Genomic DNA, 23,235 nt, shown 5'->3' on the forward strand with positions numbered 1-23,235 from the left:
CCCCAGCTTGACTGGCGGCGCGCGGGTTGGGCTGGGCGGGTAAAGGCAGCTCGGGCGAGGAAGCGGTGGCGCTGCCGTTGTTGCCGCTTCTCTCTCCGATCGCCTTGCCTTGCCTTGCCAGGAGCGAAGAGTTTGCAAGGACGAGGACCGGAGCGCCGGGGCGAAGAAAAGAAGGACAAGAGCCGAGAAAGCCGGGCTAAAAAAAGCGCCCAGCCAACAGCACTAGCTAGCCCCAATCGCGCGCCATCGCCCTTTCTCCGCCAGGCGGCATGAGCGGCTGCGACGCCAAGGACTATCTGACCAGGAGGGAGATCCCGCAGCTTTTCGAGGTAAACGGCCGCATCTCGGCGGCAGGTGACGGTGGCCCGTCCGCTTTGCCGGCGAATGGAGCAAGTTTCCCCAAAGTCAGGGATGCGGAGGAAAAGACAGGTGGCAGAAATCCCAGGGCACTTTAAGGAAAAAAAGGTTGCAGGAATCCAGGGATGTCAAAAGACGGAGAAGAGGGGAAAGCCGGCGAGACGGGAGGAAAGGGGGCAAGAGAAGATAGGATTGCAGGGGAGAAGTGGCGGTTGCTCAGGCGGTGGAAGTGAGTCGGTTGAAGAGGAGGTGACCGGCTTTTTCCATGCAGAGTTTCAGGCGTCCTTAACCCGCTGCTGCGGACTCTCCGAGCTGAAGGCAGATGATCTGAAATAGAGGTTAGGGCTTTTTGCCCCTAAAGGATTTATAGCTGGCAGATTCTTTTATTATTATTATTATTAAAGAGTTTTACAAAAACAAGATTTTACAATATATCCCCAAATCCCCCCCACCCCAAACCCGCCCACTTAAGAGGGCAGATTCTTAAGAGGGACTGAGAAGGGGCTTGGAACAGCTGGAACATGTGTGCCAAGGTATCCGTCTTGAGGGTCCTCAGTAGATGTCTTTGACTTCCAGATGGTTGCTGTGGATCTTCTCAACAGCCCTTTTTTTTCCTTTCTGGCCCTTCTCACTTAACTGTGCTGGCCTTCTGTGAAGCATCAACCTTACTTCTGGTTGCCTTGGCTTCACCACTGACTTTTGTTTCTAGCGGTTTTTCCCCCTAACCTTGTAATCTAGAAATGTGTGTAGAATTGCTAATTAGCAGGCAGAGCGGTGCCATTTTTCCTTCATATTTTTGGATTAATCGGAATCGGGTTGGAAAACTTTGCCCATTTGGCACCCATGAGCAAAAGGAAAGAAGCCTGAGATGCTTCCATGTGCTATTTCATTCATACCAGGTGGCATTTCATTCAGGTGGCATCCCTTGTGACTTCATAGGAACATGACTTCTGGTCACAGCTGTCCTCTATGCATCGTTTCCTGTTACAGTGCAGTATTATGTGATCCCAAAGATTTTGTCCGAAACACGATTAGCTGAACGTAAAAAATGCTTCAGAAAGATTATTTCCTCGATCACTGTCTGTTTTTAGTAATAAAAATGCTAAAGATTTTATATGTCATGTGACAATATGGGAGACTTTTAAGATTTTTATTCTAAATGAGTGTTCTCAGAAGAAAAATAAATTCATGTTTTACTAAATAGTATGGCCAACTTAAATAGGGCATCTCAAATCATTCGATTTGTATTATTTCATCATCAGACCATAAACAGCAAATTCTAGACTAGATTCCAGCAGTGTAATGTTCTTATAGAAAAAAAAATCCCCCGAGTTCTTTTTCAAATAGTAATGTTATTAAACATTTCTAGTGATCCAAACTTAATGCAAACTAAAAAAGGAAAAGAAAAAAATAGAATGTGCAGAGAAGAAAAGGGAAATAGAAAAGAGAAAAATAACATTAAAGAAAAATAAAAGCAACATATAATGAAATATCTTTCTCTTTTATCACAGGTATAAACAGTGTTAGTAACCATCATCTTAAAATGCAACACAAGATGTCTTCTTCTCATATTGCATGTTTTATTTATAAATAAATACTTTAAATTCTAGTCATTTCAATCCTGATCAGCAAAACCAACTTTATATTCTTTCCTTTTACTTGTAACTATCCTGATATTTGATCCTTTCAAATAGTGGCCTAAAAGCTTATTTCTTTTCATTTTTTCCTTTGTCTTCAAAGGTTTAACAAACTGCTTTTATAAATCCAGTAAGATTATTCAGAGTCCTGTCTTGGTTTATTTGCATATCCCTTTTAACTATTAAGCCATCAGTTGGTTTATTTTGTATGTGCAGTGTAGCATCTTTTTCCATATTACTCTTGTAGCTTGCCATTTTAAAATCCACTTTCAGTCTTGTCTGGTAAAGTTTATTTATTCATTTTTATCCCACCTTTAGTATTTTGTTCCTCTTATAAATGCAGTCTATCTACGCAGGCTGACCCCTTCTTAAAATTGATTTCTGGGTCCATTGTTCAATAATACCCTTCAGTAGGTTGAATGTTAAAACATTTTGCCCCATTTTGTATTCGTAAATCAAATGTAAGTGTTCTTTTCCTTTAATTGTAATCATTACTTCCTTGTGCTTCCCTCAAGAATTTAACCTTTAAAGTCTCATCCTATCATGTTTTTTTTACAAAAAAAAATCAAAGGAATTGTATTTTACCACAGGAAGGATTCTTATAATTCCAGAATCTTATTTCAAATTTACCTGGACTTTCTAAAATCAAAACTGTAATTACCCTCTTGCTTTTTATTCCAGAATTTTTAAAAAGATCCTTAAACTTGTATTTAAACTTTTTTTCACTTAAGGATGAAAGGAAAGTCACCCAATTTTTCAGACTTGGCAATGCAAAGGTTCCTAATAGCTTAAAAAGCAGTTAAACAATTTCTGAAAGTGATTAAAAAAGGAATTATGCGAATTCAATGTTTTTAAAGATGCCAACCATGGGATAAGCCAGATAGTTATTATCTGGTGTCCTAGACCTCTAAATCCATTGGAGACTACTATTCTGCAGTTTCCTCTGCGAGAAGCAACTATATGGAACACCTGAGTGAGTGATCTTGAGTGCGCTCCTTTTCTGGAGAGGAAATATGAAGACCCAGTCTACTCATTGTTTTTTCATTTTGCTTAATCTTTAGCTTTTTTAGCAGAAATGTCTTCAGTTCACCATTTTCCCCCAAAAGTCCAGAAAGCCCCACTGAGTACAGTAGAATTTTGTCCTTCGTAAATGTGTATAATATTGTATCCTTACCATATAATCCTATATATATATATATATATATATATATATATATATATATATATATATATATATATATATATATATATATATATATATATATATATATAAAGTAAGTCTAGTTGGATTGATTAGAACATATTCCCAGCTAAATAATATTATTTCTTAATTCATTCATTAATACTCCACACTCCGTCCAATGGACAGAAAAGTTAGTTTACAACATATAAATAGAAAAATATGGAATAAACAAAATGATACACATAATTAAGATCCACAGAATTATCACACAAAATTTTAAAAGCACCCTAATATTTTCAGATAGGATCAAAAAGCTTCTTTTTAACTGCCTTCCTAGAGACCCAAGCACTTTTTCTGAGGGAGTGTAACTTATATGTGCAAATGACACCAATATTTATTTATTTATTTGACCTGATTTAGATGTTATCTCTGGATGGTTTATAATTTAGCAAACCAAGACAAAAACAAAATACAAAATAGATAGAGAAGATGGAATATCTGGCCACTCAGTGCAAAAACAGATATAAAACAACCATACCCAAGAAACAACTTCATTACCCCAAGGCTTCGGAGGACTATTAGATCTTCAAGGCCATCCAAAATGCCATCAATATGGGAACCACATGGATCTCAGGAGGGATAAAAAAATAAAAAAATAATAAAAATAATAATCTTTAATTTCAACCATTATCAACCATTTCAAACTTGTTATCTTATATGTCGTTATGTAGCCTATTTGGTATTCAGAAGACTTTCCAATCTTGTTAATCACATTTTCTAAACCCTATTATCCCCTTATTCCCATTCTAGAGGTACAACTGTGAGGAAGTTGGGTAATAATTCTGGAGTGTTTAATGAGGGAAATACATGTAGACCAGGTATGTCCAACCCGCAGCCCATGGCTGCATTCAGCTCTGAACAGCTAGAAATATGTCCCCACGATAATAAAAAATAATATTTATATATATTAACCATATTGTATATTTTATATATGGCCCACAACAAATTCCTCTTCACTCAGTGCAGCCCAGGCAAATTAAAAGGTTGGACAACCACGCAGTAGAGGAATAAACTGATTTAAATCTTCTGTGGGAAGGATAATTTCTGTTTCCATTTAAAAAGTGAATTTTGCTTCATTTATTCATTTTTACAAATGAAGAATCTTTTATATATTGACACGTCTGACTTGACCGTGCAAGGGCCAAGAAACTATACGTTATTGTTATGTACAATTGTGCATGATGTTGCTCAGCACAATTCTTACCTGCCTCTCTGTTGTTTCACTGGACATTTTCAAGACTTTTTTCAAACCTCTAAGAAAGCTTCCAAACTGTTGCTTTGTAGATATTCTGTAGCGCAGACATGTCAAACACAAGGCCCGGGGGCCGGATCAGGCCCGCGAAGTGGTTTCATGTGGCCCGCGAAGCCATCCTGGAAACAGTGAGGGAACGGCCCCCTCTGCCTTGGCCCTGGCCCAGAGACCCTCCTTCTGCCAGAGACCCTCAGATCTGTCCCACTCCTGCCCAGGCCCCCATAGGCACCCTTGATGCGAATGATGTAGAGCTGGCCACGCCCACCCAGTAGGTCATATGCACTCTAGCCACGCCCACCCAGTAGGCCACGCCCACCCAGGGCATACCCACCCGGCCCCTTGAGGGCAACCGCAATGCTGATGTGGCCCTCAATGAAATTGAGTTTGACACCCCTGCTGTAGCACATCATCCACATGGTCAAACTGGCAGGCTTGATTGGAACTAATTAAGAAGAAAGTTTCTGACAGTTAAAACAATTAAATCAGTGGAACAACCCCCCTCCAGAAGCTATGAATGCTACAACACTGGAAGTTTTTAAGAAGAGACTGGACAGCTATTTGTCTGAAATGGTATAGGGTTTCCTGCCTGAGCAGGGGGTTGGACTAGATGACCTCCAGGGTCCATTCCAACTTTTATTATTATTATTATTATTATTATTATTATTATTATTATTATTATTGTTGTTGTTGTTGTTGTTGTTGTTGTTGTTATTATTATTATAACATGAACCTCAGTCAATTGAACATTCAAATTGACTGGTGCTGATGGTTGACACGGGTTGCTGCCAACATCCTAGTTATCAACCAGGTACCTCCTTAAAATGTAAGATGTTCCGAGTAGCTCAGTTTTTTGTAGCTTTGCTGGAGTTATTGCAGAAAACTGCAATTTCTTGATACATTTTGCAAAGTTTTTGGACATAGTTCCCAGTGCCCCAATGACAATGAATATCACTGGTACATGTTTCATCCATAATTGCGCAGTTTCGATGGCCAGGTTGCGGTATTTTGTAATTTTTCCCAGTTCTTTTTCTTCGACTCTGGCATATCCTGATACAGTGATATCAATCAACTGTACACTTCGGTTCTCTGACTGCGATATCTGGCGTGTTGTGTTCCAAATGGCAATCTGTCAGTATTTGAAAGTCCCACAAGATCTTCACCCTCTCATTCTCGACAACTTTTTCCACCCTATGGTCCCACGACTTTTCAAACACAGGCAAGTCGTATTTTTTACACAATGCCCAATGGATTAGTTTAGCAACTCAGTCATGTCTAGCTTTGTAATCGGTTTGTGCGATTTTGCTGCACTCACATATTAAATGTGAAACAGTTTCAACTTTATCATTGCAAAGTCGGCAATTTGGATTGTCAGTAGATTTTTGTATCTTTGCTTTCATGGCATTAGTTTGTAGTGCTTGTTCTTGAGCAGCCAGTATTAAGCCTTCCGTTTCCTTCTTGATGGTTCCCATCTTAAGCCATGCCCCGTGTCAAGTTGTTACCACATTTTCCTTCAATATTTTTCAAATGCTGTCCATACAAAGCTTTGGTTTTCCATCTATTTAATGTTTCATCCAGCCGTTTTTCCTTATATTCTGCTTTTGTTTCTGTTATTTTTATGATGCTCTCTGTTTTCACAGCATGCAGCAATTTTTCTGTACTTTGATTTACATAGTCATTCAAACTTCGTTTTTCTTCTTCTACAGTTTGGTGGATTTGCAGTAGCCCTCTGCCCCCTATTATTCTTCTTGGCAGGTACAACCTGTTGATGTCACTTCGTGGATGTAGAATGTGGTGCATATTCAAAAGTTTACGCGTTTTCCGGTCTAGGTGTTCCAATTCAGCCAAAGTCCATTTGATAATTCCAGCTGGGTAGCGTATCACTGGGACTGCCCATGTATTAATGGCTTTAATTATATTTCCAGCATTCAGCTTTGATTTTAGTATTTTGTGGACTCTCCTGATGTATTCCTTTTGTGTTGACTCTTTGACTTTTCCATTCAAGATGTTATCTGCTTCCAATATGCCTAGGTATTTGTAACCGTCATCCTTTGCTAGTGCTTTCATAATACTTCCGTTTCCCAGTTCTATTCCTTCTATTTTTCCCATTTTTCCTTGCTGCATGGATAATATAGCACATTTACCAAGTCCAAAGTCCATTCTGATGTTGCTGCTAAACAGTTGAACTGTGTTGAGTATTGATTCAAGTTCAGTGTGGCTTTTCGCATACAGTTTTAAGTCATCCATGTATAGTAGATGGTTTATCTTGCCATGCTGGCTTGAGATGTGATATCCCAGTTTTGTGTTTCATAATATTATTGCCAATGGAATTAATGCAATGTTGAACAGTAGTGGTGAAAGTGAGTGCTCTTGGAAGATTCCTCGTCTGATGTTAATTTCACCAATGTTCTCCCCATTTGCTGTTAGAACTGTTTTCCATTTTTGCATATTTGCTTTCAAAAATGTACAGAGGTTTTTGCTGATTCCAAAGTTTTTCAAACACGCATTAATCCAACTGTGGGGTAATGAGTCAAATGCTTTCTTGTAATCAATCCATATTTAATCAATCCATATTTAAATTTGTTTTTCGTCATTTTGCATTTTTAAGTACCATTTTGTCAATGAGCAGCTGATCTTTTGTTCCTCTTGATTTTTTATAATTTCCTTTTTGTTCTGCGAGATACAAATTGTTTTCCATCAGATGATTTGAATACTGAATTTGCTAGTATTCTTGTAAAAAGTTTGAACGTTGTTGGCAGAGAAGTAATTGGGCGGTAGTTGCTTGGTTCTGTGCTCTTTTCAGGGTCTTTCATTATCAAGTATGTTCGACCAGCTGTTAACCATTCTTCACTTGTGGCATTTTGAAGCATTTCATCAAACTGAGTGGCCATGCGGTGATGGAGGCTAGTGAAGTGTTTCAACCAGTATCCATGTAGCTCGTCCAGGCCAGGTGCATTCCAGTTCTTGACCTTCTTTACTTGTTTTGCAACCATATCGGTGGTTATTACAATATTCTCCATTTTGTTTTGTGTTGCTTGTTTTTGGATATCTTTGATCCAGGAGGCAGTTTCATTATGTTCCACTGGGTTTTCCCACAGTTGAATTATTATTATTGAATTATTGAATTATTGAATTATTGAATCATCATCATCATCATCATCATCATCATCATCATCATCATCATCTCTAGCCCAACACCTGAGAGTTTCAGTAGTCTTTTGCTGAATCACTTTCCCCAACAAATAAAAACAAGGATTTCAAAGATGTTGGTATCTGCAGTGCAACTCAGAACATGCGGGAGGTTGCTTGGAATAGTTATTAGAATTGTCATAGAGTCCTGACATAATAATTTGACAGGCTTTATTTCAGCAGAGAATTTTGCTTGGGATATGCATATGAATATGTTTTGATTTTTCAGTCCTCTGGGTCTCTGTTCTTTACAACACACCCACTGCTTAATGGAATTGGGGGACTTGTTTATAATTGCTATATTTAGTTTTTCCCCCCTGTTTGCCACTGTATCAGAGATCAGATTATCAGAAGGTATCTCTTAAGAGCAATAAAACCATTTCATTTCATAGTTTAGGAAGACTGTTACGTAACTGGTAAACATACTGCAAAATTCTCACATATAAAGACTTATTGAGACTTGTTGTCAGGCTCTCTAGATAGACAGTACTATGTAGGTTTTGATTGGTAGTTTGCTATGGTTTTAGAAGATTCAAAGGGCAAGGGAATTCCATTCTAGATATGACTACAAAGGTATGACAGCCTACATTTGACTATTATAAGAAGATGAAGTTCCATCTGAAAATAAATTCAGGTCCAGAGAAATGGGAATAACATTAAGAGAAAAATTAGGTTTCCAGAACAGGTGACAGAAAAATGAAAAGAAGAAGAGAAAAATACAGGAGAAGGTCAAAATGATAAATAGGTTTTTTTTATTTTAGAGATTTAAATTTACCTGAGATTAAGATAATCCTGTGATACCACTTAGATGTTAAGCAATCAGTCCATCAGAATAGAGCTGGAAGTGTCCTTGGAGGTCTTCTAGTCCAAACCCCGGCATCTAGCAGGAGCCCCTATACCAGTGATGGCGAACCTTTTAGAGACTTGAGTGCCCAAACTGCAACCCAAAACCCACTTATTTATTGCAAAGTGCCAGGGGTGCATCAGCATTATGATGCCCTTGGTGGGGGGGGGGCAGGGAGGTGCCTCTGAGTGCCGCCTCTGGCACGCAAAAACCAGGGGCGCAAAAATGGGCCACCGTGCTGCAAGGCGCTGATACGAGGCACTGCACCACGCAAGAACGGGGCAGGGCTAGTGAGTATCATGCAGGCACTAGCCCCGCCCTATTTGCAGCGCGTGCATGCTCGTGGCTCCATGCACGCAGGCATGAAAAATGCTTCCCCTCCCTTTTCTTCCAGTCCACCAATCGACAATGGTTGGTGACCTCTGCTCTACCACCTCTACTCGAGCTTGCTAGTCAGCCACTTTGCCTCCTTTGTGCTGGGCGGGGCTCCTGCTCTGGGTGGCGGTGGCGGCCTGATGGACCTGCTGCTGCCGGGAGTGGCGCGCTTGCCAACAGAAAGGGCTCTGAGTGCCGCCACTGGCACGCGTGCCATAGGTTCGCCACCACTGCCCTATACCATTTCAGACAAGTGACTGTCCAGACTCTTCTTAAAAACCTCCAGTGATGAAGCAACCACAACTTCTGATTAATTGCCCTCACTATTAGGAAGTTTCTCCTTAATTCCAGGTTGCTTCTCTCCTTGATTAGTTTCCATTCATTGTTTCTTGTCCTGCCCTCTGGTGTTTTGGAAAATAAGTTGATCCTCTGGTCTTTGTGGCAACCTCTCAAACAAGACATTTTGACTTTGGGAAGTCTACTAGGAGTAGAACAGCAATGGGATACATTAAGGTTCTTTTCTCATTGCTAACATAGTTTACAAATGAATTAAAAGCAGGTTGTGCACAAAGATAGTGGCAGGGAATAGGCAGGTGGCAGTTTTTTCCTGCACAGTTGTGTAATTGTTGTGTGGACTTCCTTTCACGTTTGTCCTAAGTTTACTCGTGATCTGGGTAGGTGAACATCTTCTATTTGGTGTCTGTGGGGCATCTGAAATGCCTCAAATGCAAAATGGGTGGTTATGTAAATTTGATAAATACATAAATAAATTCCCATTCAAATGAATTGATTAAAAAGACTTCAAAACCTGGTTGAGATAGAGGAAAAAGGCTGAGACAGAGGAAAAAGGCTGAAGATCATTCTGGATGATCTTCAATCTGTCAGAGCTTTATGCATTCCTGAATTAAAGTTCCCTGTCTTCTCTAGGCAGAGAAGAGGGAAAAAAATGCTTATGGCAGAGATCCAATCTGTCTCTTCCCAAGTCATAACCACTGTTATAGATCAGTGATGGCAAACCTTTTAGAGACCGAGTGCCCAAACTGCAACCCAAAACCCACTTATTTATCGCTGGGTGCCAGGTGGGCGTAGCCTACTGGGTGGGCATGGCTGTGGTGCTCATGGCAGATTGGGTGGGTGTGGTGAAGCTGGGCGTGGTCACCTCAATGTTGCTCATGGGGAGGGACACCTGTGGGGGGTGGGCAGGGATGGAGAAGATCCAGGGGGTCTCTGGCAGGTGGGGTGGTAGGCAGGAGGCTTGTCCTGCAGGGTGAGGCGAGGCAGGGCAGGGGTGCCATTGCTATGGGGAAAGGCAAGGGCTGGGGCGGCTGCTGCCTGACACCATCGGCCCTTGCACCCAGAAGCCAGCGAGTTCATGGGGGCCAACGGTGTCCGTCAGTAGCCAAAGCCTGCCAGCCCCTCGACCGGCACACTCTGGGGCTCTGCAGCCCGTCGCCAGCAGTTCAAAGAAGCCTCCTCTGAGCTGGATGGTCGGCCAACAGCTGTGGAGGCGATGCAGTGGGTCGTGCCTGGGAAAAGGAGAGCATGCGAGGCCAGGAAGGATGGGATGCGGGGGAGGGAAACCAGCTGTGCTGGGATGCATCCAGCCACATGGGACCTCGGCAAGTTAGCAGGCGGCTGGTTGAAGAGGGACAGTTGCCACCTCTGGGGCATGGTGCGGGTGCTCACAGAGAGGGCTCTGAGTGCCGCCTCTGGCACCTGTGCCATAGATTCGCCACCACTGTTATAGATCATCAGCAGGACATGCAGTAATTAATTCATGCAGCAGTGATGTAGCAGTGTTGTTCTTGGTATAATTTTGAAAAAAATTGCAAACTTTAAAATTAAAAGGCTATTTTAAACATTTCTGAAGAGTGCTGTGAGAATATGTGATCCACGTGCTTCCAATTTTTTTTTAATAGCTGTGTTAGAGGCAAACTGTTGCAGCCTCAAGAGTGAAATAGCAGTTATGTATAGTAGCTGTTTTACAAATGTTGCCATATTATTAAAATACAGCATTTTAAACTTTTAGGATTCGTATCCGAATATAAAAAGTAGAATGTCTGAAAGCAAATTAATTCTGGACCATGCAATGCTGTGTTACATTACAAGCTCCTTTGGCTATATCAAACAGCTGCTAATAAAATTGTCCCAATTGTCATTTTCAACACAATGATTCTTCAAACATAATTCTTTTATATATTCTTGGGGTGTGAAATTCTAAGCACATGTATTTATAATGAAAGTAGGGCTACATTCCAATCCTTGGTGATTGGAAACAATTATCACTGGCTTTCTTGCATATAAATAAAATATTGCTTAAATAGGATTCACTTCCTGAGGTCCATGTTGTTTTCTTGACAGCAGTATGGAAAGAATACATACTTGGATGTTTTTCAATCAATCAATTCAGTTAATCTATTCTATAGATTACAGTTTGGGATTTCCTGCTGGTGTTGCATCCAAATGCTTCAATCTGATAGTGTTATCTACAGAGTAGAGCTAGTCCTTATTTACTGGCCACAACTGGGACCAGCAGCTTGGTTGTTAATTGAAGTGGTAGCTAAGTATAACTGCGACTGTGCTTGTGATTTTATTTTACTTTCCTTCACTTTATAGACCTGCAAAGGTTGTAACTGCGAGGATTGGTTGCAAAGTTTTTCATCAGGGTTGTAACTGCTAAACGAGGACTATCTGTACTTTTATCTCAGTGATCCCCAACCTTTTTGGCTCTGAACCAGCAGCAGCGGTGGTGGGCTGTGATGGTGGTGAGAGGGGATAGTTTCATGTGTGCAAATGTAGCTTCATGTTCTTGCCCTGCCACTTGCGCGGCCCAGTTTCCAACGGGACGTGGTCTGGTACTGGTCTGTAGACCGGGGATTTGGGACCCTCTCCTTCATCTGATTTAACAGAGGTTAAGAAACTCATATGTAAAAACCTGTTCAGTGATATTATTTATTTAAAAATCCTCTGGAATCAAGCCATCAGTTCTACTGCAACCAGCATCACTGCTGGTGATAACTGGAAAGTAAACCATTTGGAGCAAACATGTCAAACTCGCGACATCATGTGACATTGTGTAACGTATCAGGACAGTTTTGCCATTGCCGGCAATGGGGTGGGCGCGGCTTCCACGTGAGGCATCCGGCCTGGAGGCCGGCAGTTTGACACCCCTGATTTGGAGAGTACAGTATCTGATTTTCTTACCCTGACCTAAAATATATTCTAGAACAAGATAGAACTTGGAAGGTATGTTTGGTAAGGCTAACATTTATCACCAAAAACAGCAACTATATTCACTTTTAACTATTTCCCAAAGTCTACACACCATTTTCCCATTAGGGAATTTGGCAATGCAATTTACAATATGTAGCATATGAATCTTGAGATGTAGGCTACTTACTGTATAATGTATATGCAGCGTGGAATTAAAACCACTCTCACGGACTTGCTTTGAAAATAGAAGGACATGCAATTAAATTGAAAGGGGAGAGATGTATCTGTTTTAGCTTCTTTATATGTCAGTTCACAAGTTGTTGAAATGGAAATATTGATTCCCCCTCCTTTAAGTGCATCTTCCATAGTATGAGACAGTTAGCTATTTTATAGAAAAGTGGATGATTTTACATTATTATGAAAACAGGCACAGACTATATATTACAGGCACAGACTATTATATTTATGAGTAAGAATTTATAGGTTTAATAAACCACACTTTAATTTTAAAGCTTGTATTTATCATGTCTCTTAGTCAGCAGCATAATGCAAAATTGGAAAGAAGAGTAAAAATGAAAGTAATGTACGAAGTGGGACATGAGTGGCACGGTAGCAAGAAAGCTCCTGAGAATGCGAAAATATGGAGAGATATTGTAAATAGAGTTGGAGTAAATTAGATTTAGCTAATTTCCTTTCCTTTCTGGTCTCAAGACCTTTTTTTCTTTTTTGCTTCCTCTCTGTGCTTTGTATAATATTGCTTACTTCAAAAAGAAATGCCATAATGGCACATGTTTAGGTATGAAAAAGACAGGAATTTTATAATTTTAGTCTATAAATAGGGCTACCTGTTTAACCTACAAAATACTGATGCCATTAAACGACACCCCAGAGATGTAGAAAAATTCTAGCTTTTTGCTGCTAATTCTTTGGCCTTCAACTATAAATTTATTTTTGACTTCATTAAATTGCCTTGGTCGGTCATTCTCTTATGTTCCAGAGTTTGCTGAATGGATTAATGTGCTGCAAACCCGATGATCCCGTGGAGTATTTGGAAAGCTGCTTACAAAGAGTAAAGGAGCTGGGGGGAGCAGAAAAAGTCAAATGGGACACTTTTGTCAGTCCAGAAAAAAGGTCACTGCCTCCACTTAACGGCAACCAGTCAAGAAGAGCATTTTTCAGGAACGGTAAGATAATTCTAAATTTTACATTTCAGCTTGTGGTAAGGAGACGGATAGACCTGATAAATGATTACATGGTGTTTGGGGAAGGAAAAGGAACCGCAGTAGCATTTGCTTTTCAGGTGGTCCTTGACTAATGACCAAAATTGGGGTCAGAATTTCCATTGCTAAGCAGAGGTGGTTGAGTGACTTGTGCTCCATTTTACAACCTTTTTGCCAGAGTTAAGCAAATTACTGTGGTTGTTAAGTGAATCGCATGTTCATTAAGCAAACCCAACCTCCCCCATTGACTCTGCTTGTCGGAAGCCAGCTGGGAAGGTTGCAAATGTTGATCACTTCACTGCAAGACAATATGACCATCATAAATTCACGCTGGTTGCCAAGAGTCTGAATTTTGATCATGTGACTCAGGAGAAGCTGCAACGGTTGTAAGTGTGAGAACTGGTTGTTACTTTTTTCAGTGCCATTGTAATTTCAAGTGTTTGCTAAATGAACAGCCCTCTGCACGGAATGCTATTCTCTGGAAAACATGTGAGACTCCTGTTTGGTTATACTTTGGCTACAAAACTATGATATTCCTCTCTATCCAAGAATATTTACAGTTAATTTTTATTTTGAAGTGGCCTCAGACATTGGGATAGTGATTAATATCATTTCCTTTTCTTTGATTGTATTTAGGATGAAAATAAATATATTTTATTCTTTTTTAATGTTTAAATAGTTTTGTAATCTTACATATTGAACATCAGCAATTGAATAATAGCATAATGCCATATTGATTTCTAACTTTGCCACAATAGCATTTTAAAGAATATATTTCAGCCAAGCAAAAATGCAAAACTTGCATGCAGAGAAGAAATGCCAATGTAATCATGCTAAGGATACAATTAATATTGATTAGTTAAGTCACCTAGAAAACAATCTCTAGATTGGCCAGGGTTTAAAACCATGCCCAAAACATGTTCATAGCTTAATGTATTGTGAGAATTTTTTTTAAAATTTTTATGAATGTATCTGTCAAGTATTTTTTAAAAAGCAATTAAGCTATTTTTCAGGTTTTGTTGGAATTATAGTCAATAATTAGATTAAATGAACCATGTAATATTTTAACAATGACTCTAAAAAGATGCACTAAAATCAAATTAAAATTGAACTTGCAAAGACGTTTATCGGTTGGTATGGACTTTCATCTCTACCTATCGATGTGAAAGCACTGAAAGTCATTCAAAACTCTAAACAACAGATTATTAGAAACATTTTTTGTTTCCTTCAGGCAAATGGCTAAATGACAAGATTTATCTAAACATGGACATATGTTCCAAACTATATAGTTAAATTTTTAGAGGTCATCTTTCTAAGTAAAGGAAACCAAATTGCTGTCTTAACATAGCATGGAAATCATCCTGGGTCATCTATTTGTGAACCAGGAATATACAAGAAACCATTCACTTAGACCACAGGTCGGCAATCTGCAGCTCTGGAGCCGCATGCGGCTCTTTCAGCCTTCTCCTGCGGCTCCCAGTTTGCAGAGAGAGAGAGACAGAGACAGAGAGAGGCACTTGCGCTTCCCTTCTCTTCTCTTCTCTTCTCTTCTCTTCTCTTCTCTTCTCTTCTCTTCTCTTCTCTCTCTCTCTCTCTCTCTGTCTCTTTCTCTCTCTCTTTCTCTCTCTGTGTGTGTATGTGTGTGTGTGAGTATTTAAGGTTGCTGACCCCTGACTTAGATGTTTATCTGAAACACATTGAACCCTATGATGCTCTAATCACATAACAGACAATTTATAAAGCATACCTTCCAATGAGAAAATCTCCCTTTGCAAGTAATCCAGGGCCCACGGGCCGGATGCGTCATCCGGAAGCCACACCCACCCCATTGCCGGCCAGGGCAAAACAGTCCCAACAGTCCCAGTTTGACATGTCTGAAGTAATCCCTTCATGATAGGATTCTCCAGTTGTTAGGGACAAGTGATCCTCTAGCTGAGGGTCCTCTTTTCTTAGTCCAAAACTCACATCAAGATCATCTCTGTCAGATTACTAGGGAGTTTATGGAGTGGGGAAAAAGTCAGAAAACTGAACCTGAATCTGAAGATGGAGCAGCAGATGAAACCTTTCTTGAAAGGAACTCTTTGATACTTGTCACATGCCAATTTCCTGTGACCTCATAAGAATGAAATAGCTGTCTTCTCCAGTCTTCTTCAAGAGAGGAAGTTATATCTAGCTGAATCATGATTAAAGCTTGCTGGGGACATCTTATTGAAGTATGTTTTAGAGTATCTGGTATTAATCAGAGTACAGCACAGCAGTCTGATGTTTGATCTTCTGCTGGCTATCATTGATTGGAACTAGTTCTGTGAATAAACACTGTAGAGTATGAGCTATTCTTAAAGAGGCAGCCTGTTTTTTCATTACACGAATGTTATAGAACGTTTTGTTGGCTGTATTTGCTCAACATGCAAGCCCATAACTTATTTATGACTTATTTAAATAGAGTTTATTGCATTAACACAGCTGCACAGATTTCTACAATATACTAAACCCGGGGGTGTCCAGCTTTGGCTCATTTAAAACTTGTGGATTTCAATTCCCAGGAGTTTCCAGCCAGCCAGCTGTATAACATACTAAATCTCATTCTAAATCCCACAATTTAGCTTAATTTGGGTGAACCACTCTCTGTGACATTAAATTAGGTACTAGTGTCATCAACAGTGATTTTTTGAAAAATGCTTTTAACCTCTGCATGGTTTACAAGAAAACTACATAGAAGTACCTACATAATTGTTGAGAGTCTAACTTGACTTGAGGGTATAAATGTTTTTCTTGAATAGATTTGTTGAGTGTATTAAAGGATTTGTAAAGAGATTGCTTAAACAGGATCTCAGTACAGTTATGCATGTTATAAAACATCAAATATTTCTGCTATTCATTACTGGTGGGCACAAAAATACATATTTCTGATGTTTTGTTTTGTTTTTGCTTTTTATGCTCTTGAGTCAGTCTTGATTCCTGTCAACAGCGAGGCAAAGTCCATTCTATTTGCTTGGCGAGATTTCAGAAGTGGTTTGCCATTGTCTTCTTCCTAAAATTGACTGGCCCAAAGTTACCCATCTGGCTTCATGCCTAAGGCAGGCCTAGAGCTTAGGTCTCTTGGTTTCTAGCATAATCTCTTATACCACCCTCAAATGGATTCTCATTTCTGACATTACCATTTCGTATTTTACAGTGATGCCTGATAACCCCAACTTTCCTTACCGGAGGTATGATCGACTTCCTCCAATTCACCAATTCTCCATCGAGAGTGACACGGATCTCTCAGAAACAGCTGAACTTATTGAGGAATATGATGTGTTTGATCCGACCAGGCCTCGACCCAAAATCATCCTAGTCATAGGTAGGAAAGCAAAAAATGAGGCTGACCACAAAAAAACATTAATATTTTTCTTAGATTGGCAGTGGCTTTTAACAATGTAGCTGCTGGGTCAATGAATGTCAGAGTTTTTGTTGCAGAAGACTCCAACATGCTGCTTAAATGTACAATAAACTTCACCTGGAGGTGTATACACACATACACATATACATATACATGTATATGTATATGTGTGTGTATATGTATACACACACACACACATATTTCTTTTGTGTGTGTAGTATATATTGGTTTGGAGGAATCATGCTCCTGATTCTGCTCTGCCAGCTGAATAAACTTCTGTCAGTGTCCCTAGCACCATCATCCTGAGCAAACATAGGCAGTGGGAAATGGACAATTTCATCAAAATGATGAGATGAGGGTTGTGATGGCTGGGAGTTACAATTCTGCAAGAACCCCAAAGATTTTTTTTCACGAGACAACTGGACTTTCTTGTTTTTCTTTGAAGACGTTTCGCTTCTCATCCAAGATGCTTCTTCAGCTCTGACTGGATGGTGGGAAATGGAAGGATTTATACTCCTTGCAGACAGCTGGTCATTTGCATTCTTTTAGAGAGTCATTGAGGTCTCCTGGAGGCTTATAATACCTGAGCTGAAGAAGCTTCTTGGATGAGAAGCGAAATGTCTTCAAAGAAAAACAAGAATGTCCAGTTGTCTCGTAAAAAACCATCTTTGGGATAACTGTGTCCTGGATGACTGAGATTCTCAATAGAAATTCAGCAAGAACTCCAAGCAGATGGATCGCATTGTTGTTGTATCCTGTTCTGAACCAGCCAACTACCGGCCTTGTAATAAGGCAAACCCCTGTTCAAGTAGTAGAGACTGGAGAGCGTCTGAGGCTGCAAAGCGTCTGCCAAGTTTAATTCACAAGCAAAACAACAGAACAAGAAACACAAGAACTTGAATCCTCAAGCGGAAGGGTTGCTTTCAGCAACCAGCCCCTCCCCAAACACTCCTTTTATTTAGAGTTCAGGGCGTGGTCTCCCTGTGCCTCCTCCCGAGGAGACCCGCAGCCTTTTTCTGCTTAGTCCTGCTCGACTGCCTCCTGCGTCGGGCGTCCTTGAACAGGGCCAGCTGTGGGTCATCATCCTCCGCACTATCGGGCTCACGCAGCTGAGAAGAGGGCCCCGGCTGGGAGCTCTGCCAAGCCTCCAAGCCATCATCATCCAGTTCGTCTCCCTCCTCCCCCTCATCTGAGTCATCCGATACATCTGAGCCGGCAGCCGGGCCCACAGGCTGGCCCTGAGTCACAACATATCCATTTACGCAACGCCACACTAATGTTCCTTATTGTTAGGGGCATTATGCCACTGATAGCTGCCGGTGGTTAGATCAATAGAGAACTGAGGAGCTAGAGGTTAACAGCGGCCTCATTTCTGCTCTGTGATGTTTACAATGAAGAGGTATCATAGTAGTTGATAGACTAATGAACTGCTTCTGTATACCTTCACAAAAGCTGATAAACTTACTTTATACATTCAATGATATCTGAAGCTGTTATTTTTTCCCAGTCAGCTCTGTTGTGTTGACTTCTAGTGTATATTGAAGGCACTTGGTTTGGGAAAGACTATCGGAGATTCTAACTCAAGTTATTTAACGATTGAAAGATTGCAATAAGCTTGACTTTGAGGCTCATCTAGGATGGTATGAGGAGGACAGTCAGGCAATGAATCTGAGAAAACCTAGTAAACCCTTTGTTTTTCCTTATAGGTGGACCTGGCAGTGGTAAAGGAACCCAGAGCTTAAAAATAGCAGAACGCTATGGATTTGAGTATATCTCGGTGGGTGAATTGTTAAGGAAGAAGATCCATAGCACAAGCAGCAATCGAAAGTGGAGTCTGATTGCTAAGATAATTACAACTGGGGAATTAGCCCCACAGGTAAAAATGACAACAAGCCTTCACAATCATATGTGTATGTGTTTTTTCCCCTCAGCAACGTTTGAGAATGTACTCTTGAAACAGAAATATATATCTACATCTTTATATCTTTTTGTGTTTACCTGTTCAAGGAAACCACAATTACTGAGATAAAGCAAAGATTAATGCAAATTCCTGATGAGGAAGGTATCATTATTGATGGATTTCCACGAGACGTTGCCCAAGCTCTTTCCTTTGAGGACCAAGTAAGCTCTTTATTCTTTTGGCTGCAGTTATTTAGACTATATACTGTTTTTCATAATGGAATAAATGTATTTAATGTATTTCTGTGCTGTTTTGCAAATTTGCATCTCAAGTAGTAAAACAATAGAAAAATAGGAATAGCACTAAAACAAGAGCGTATTTTATTATATAACTATTCATATTCAATATGGTTGGAGGTAAACTTTCTTTAATGACCTTTTTGATGTTTGATTTTTAATGTCACTTTAAAAAATTTCCCTACTGTTCCTCACCCCCACCTTTTCATATTTGTTATGATATTTTGTATCTTGCCTTTTTTGTTTTCTGAAATTTAATAAAAATCCTTTTTTTAAAAAAAGGAATATGAACAAAAGCAGGAAAGCCAATCCAAGTAAAGTAATTCATCCAGTATTCACATGGGGAGGTAGGGTTCATAAGATAGTGTCTAAGAAATATAATATATTTACTTAAACAAAGAGATTATTCTCCCCACCCCATCCCATAATCATGTTTAAAAAAATTGCAGAATTGTTGTAGGGCCTATTTAAAGAGAAGAGACATTGGAAAGGAAACAAAATTGGGTTTGGAATGACAAAAGCAATGGTGACATTTTTTTCATCTCTTTTTTCTCAAGGCAGGTGTTCCGTTCCTACGATCCTAATCTCCCCCCCCCCATAAAAATATTCTTTTCCCTGTTGCAATGCCTTGCATTTTGCTATTTCTGATGGAAGATTAAAGTAGAAAAGTGGCAAGGAGGTTCACGGGCATTTGAAAAAGGAACAGTGCTGTGGATAAATGGCTGATAAATGAATTTTATCGGTGCAGTTTATTTTACAAGCATGTTCACTTTAGTGATTATTACTTCAGTTAATTCACCAACTCACATTTCTAGCTGAGGGATTTGGCGGGCTGGTTTCTGCTGGAGTCAGCAACTCCTAATTGATAAGGTGGGCAAATGCCAATGTATTGCAATGGATTTCTGTTTTGTATTCATCTTCTGTTTTTCGGGGCAGGTGGGAAGTTGTCTTCCTTTGTGATAAATATAATAAAAAAAATGCCTGAAGAAGTTGAGGACTGAGAGCATGCAGGCACTGCTACAAAGAAATAAGCTACAAGGAATCAAATGATGAAACTTGGTAGTCCTCAGCTTACAACCACATTTGGGGCCACGGTTTTTGTTGTTAAATAAAACAGTTGTTATTGCCCGTCATTGCCTGCAATACTGCACTTCACCACCAGACATATCTGCTAATACACACAGTGCTAAAATAAATTGTGGCATTTGCATCGTGATTTCATGGCCCATGCCATGATTGGCAACCTCTAAGCCAATGTTAGGCTCAGGTGTGTAAATCACAGCGTTTGCACTGTGACATCATAAACCACATTTTATCATCTACACCATGGGTGCCAAACTCGCCATGTCACGTGACGTGTTGCAACGTATCGCGACTTTTTTTGCATTGCCAGAGCTGGGGTGGGCGCAGCCTCTGCATGATGAAACCGGCCTGTGGGCCGACAGTTTGACACCCCTGATCTACATAAATACCTAAGAAAGTCTATGGTAATCATGAAGATATGGCAATCTATCAGTTGATTCACATTCTGTGTATTGGAAGCAAAACCTTTAACCTGACTTTGCTGATGACAAACTGGTGTAATTGCTTCATTATGTTATGTGCAGTATCCAGATGCTACGGTATGTTTTGGAGTAGTTTCCTCTTTCAAATTAATGAGCATTGACCCAGGTTAGATTAACTCCAACTTCAGGCCAACAATCAAGTAAGCAATACCCCAATCAAGAAACTGCCAAAGAGCCATTAGTTAACAGCCCAACCAAAGAATCCCTAAGACCGCCTCCACCCACCCAGACAGGCAAGACACCATAATATAAACTGACAGCAAACAGCATTCCCATACTGGCAGTGATGATGTTACCTAGTTAGGGTAATGAAACATCTGCAAGAAAACAAACAAGCTCAGAGAGCAACAAGGACCCCACATTTCAGCCCTGAGCTACAAATATTCTCCTTCATTGACCCAGGTTATTTATAAACACCTAATTATAGGCTGATAAGAGAACATTTTGTTGACACCCATTTGGGAAATCTGATTCCATGATTCAAGAAGCAGCCCAGAAAGCAGCTAATAATGGCAGCAATCTTGGCTGTGTAATTAAATTGTTCCAAAGAGAAAGAAGATATCCAAGTTAACAGAACATATTTTTCATACATCAATAATTGGAAAAGCATCAAGAAAAGGTTATTGTTTAATTGCACATTTTCAGTTCTCATTAGAGCACAGTTTCAGCAGCACGTCATTTTCACAAGAAACCACGGCCTGGAGGTTATTGCAAGCTGCTAATTCAGAATGCAAGTTTGAATCTGCCTTTGGTAATATGCGCATTTGGGTGACCCCCTAGAGGGGATGCAGTGGCCTAGAGGGGACATGGTGGCCTAGTGGTTAAGACGCTGGGCTTATTGACCAGGTGGTTAGCAGTTTGAGACCCAAGTACCCGTGACGGGGTGAGCTGCTCTCGCCCCAGTTCCTGCCCACCTAGTAGTTAGAAAGCATGCAAATGCAAGTAGATTAATAGGTACCACTTCGGTGGGAAGTTAACAGCAATCGGTGTGTCTTGGCATGTAGTCATGCTGGCCACATGACCACGGAAGTGTCTTACTCCCTCGGCTAGGAAATGGAGATGAGCAAGACCACCTAGAGTCTAGTACAACTGGTCAGAGGAAACCTTTACCTTTTAAAATAGGCACATTAGTTAATATCTTTTTTAATAAAAGAAATCGTAGTTTATTTTATTACGGTTCTTTTTTAAGTACAATAAAAGTGTAGCACAAAAACCAGATTCTGGGACTCTACAATTAAAAAAAACCTACAGTGGTTCATTTTCTGCCACATGAAATTAAGATCCTTCAACATATGACCTTAATTCATGACAGTGATTTACATTGCGAATGATTGCAAGATGCTTGGGTAGCAAAAATGGCTTGTATATTAAATGGTTTCTTATGAACATTTAAGGATATAAAAGGGTTTTACATCCTACTAATCATACATTTGGTTTCTTTGGTTTAAACTTGGTGGAATGTAAAAACAGCTAGCTATAATGCTTTGTGAGTAATGGTTTATGGCAGAGGTGGGCAGGAATATTATCCCCTCTCTCCCATGTTAAATTATGGGTTTATACTACAATTTAGATGTTACTTTGGTTTTCAAAACGGTTGAAAATAGTGGTGTTGCTTCTTAAAACCATCTTGTTAGTGAAATTTGATGAGGCAGTTCTAAGGATTTGAAAGATTCAAATTCTCGCCTGTGGTTATACATTGCTTGCTCCTAGTTTATAGCCTCAATATCTGTGTGAATCAGGCCACTATTTATTTAGTGTCTGTCTAGAAGCCAACCTTCCTTTTCCTTTTAGCTATTTTACAAGATGAGAGTTTCATTATAATTTATTTCAAGTTAAATCATACTGTGCCATTCATCTGTTTGGAATTTATTTCCCCTTCTAATCAGACCTTGCAAAGTACAGTGAGACTAAATTAGGCAAAGGCCAGCTCCATGGATAATGTCTCATAGTAGGCTGCTCCTTCAGAGCTTTATATTCTTTTTCACATGGGCCTTTCCAAGCATGCATGCATTTCATCAAATACCAGGTCCCCTTGAGCTTCCAAACTCCTTCGCTGTTGGATTCTCCTGCATCTGCCTCAACCAGAGCTAATTATTTTCCAGGCATGATTCTCAAACAGTCTCTTCAGTAAAATTTATTGGGAAGAAAAAGATAAGGGCACAAAGATTCAGGCAACTGAACTATTCCCCATCTAAAAATCAATATATTCTTACGGTACACTAGGTTGGAGACTGCCTTATTTCTTCCTAGCTGCCTTACAGAGAATAGTAACATGTGGCTGATCTCTTCACCAATGTAGTTGGCTATTTGTATAACCTTCCCTTATCAGGATGAGGACTGACCATTGCATCTTCTGCTTGAAGGCAAATGCATTTGTCTCCATCCCCAGGTGGGAACAAACCTTACTTTGTTTGGAAGAATGCCATAAATTAACCATTTCCCATCTGTATACTTGGAATAGCTCCTTAAACAAAATCCCTTTCAAGGGATAGTTTTCCCACTTTTTTTCTCCTCCCATCTTTGCTCTCTTCTCTGCACATTTTTTCCCATTATTAAACCTTTCCGCAATTTTCGTAAAAAATCTGTAGTTCCTACCACATAGACATTGGCATCTGAAGCACACCCATAATTTTTATTCATAATTTTTTTTTAAAAAAGGACAACATTCTAAGCTTGAAGATAAAAGATGAATGACTTTAGGTTATGAATTCTTCTTTCCCCGTTAAGATGACTGATGATTTCAGAATCACATATCTTGTCAGGCC

General features: G+C 39.9%; 1 protein-coding gene across 1 annotated transcript in view; it reads left to right on the top strand.

Annotated features, from left to right (window-relative positions):
- Window positions 1-269: 269 nt before the first annotated feature.
- AK5 (adenylate kinase 5) overlaps window positions 270-23,235 on the top strand; it is a gene marked incomplete at both ends in the record, with an annotated part of 136,709 nt that continues 113,743 nt past the window's right edge. The window contains 5 exon segments of the mRNA XM_081322397.1: window positions 270-329; window positions 13,105-13,291; window positions 16,503-16,670; window positions 18,416-18,585; window positions 18,717-18,830. Of these exon segments, the coding sequence (XP_081178523.1) occupies window positions 270-329; window positions 13,105-13,291; window positions 16,503-16,670; window positions 18,416-18,585; window positions 18,717-18,830 (699 nt within the window).

The sequence above is a fragment of the Vipera berus genome (assembly GCF_964194415.1).
Source record: "Vipera berus genome assembly, chromosome: 3".
NCBI classification, from domain to species: domain Eukaryota; kingdom Metazoa; phylum Chordata; class Lepidosauria; order Squamata; family Viperidae; genus Vipera; species Vipera berus.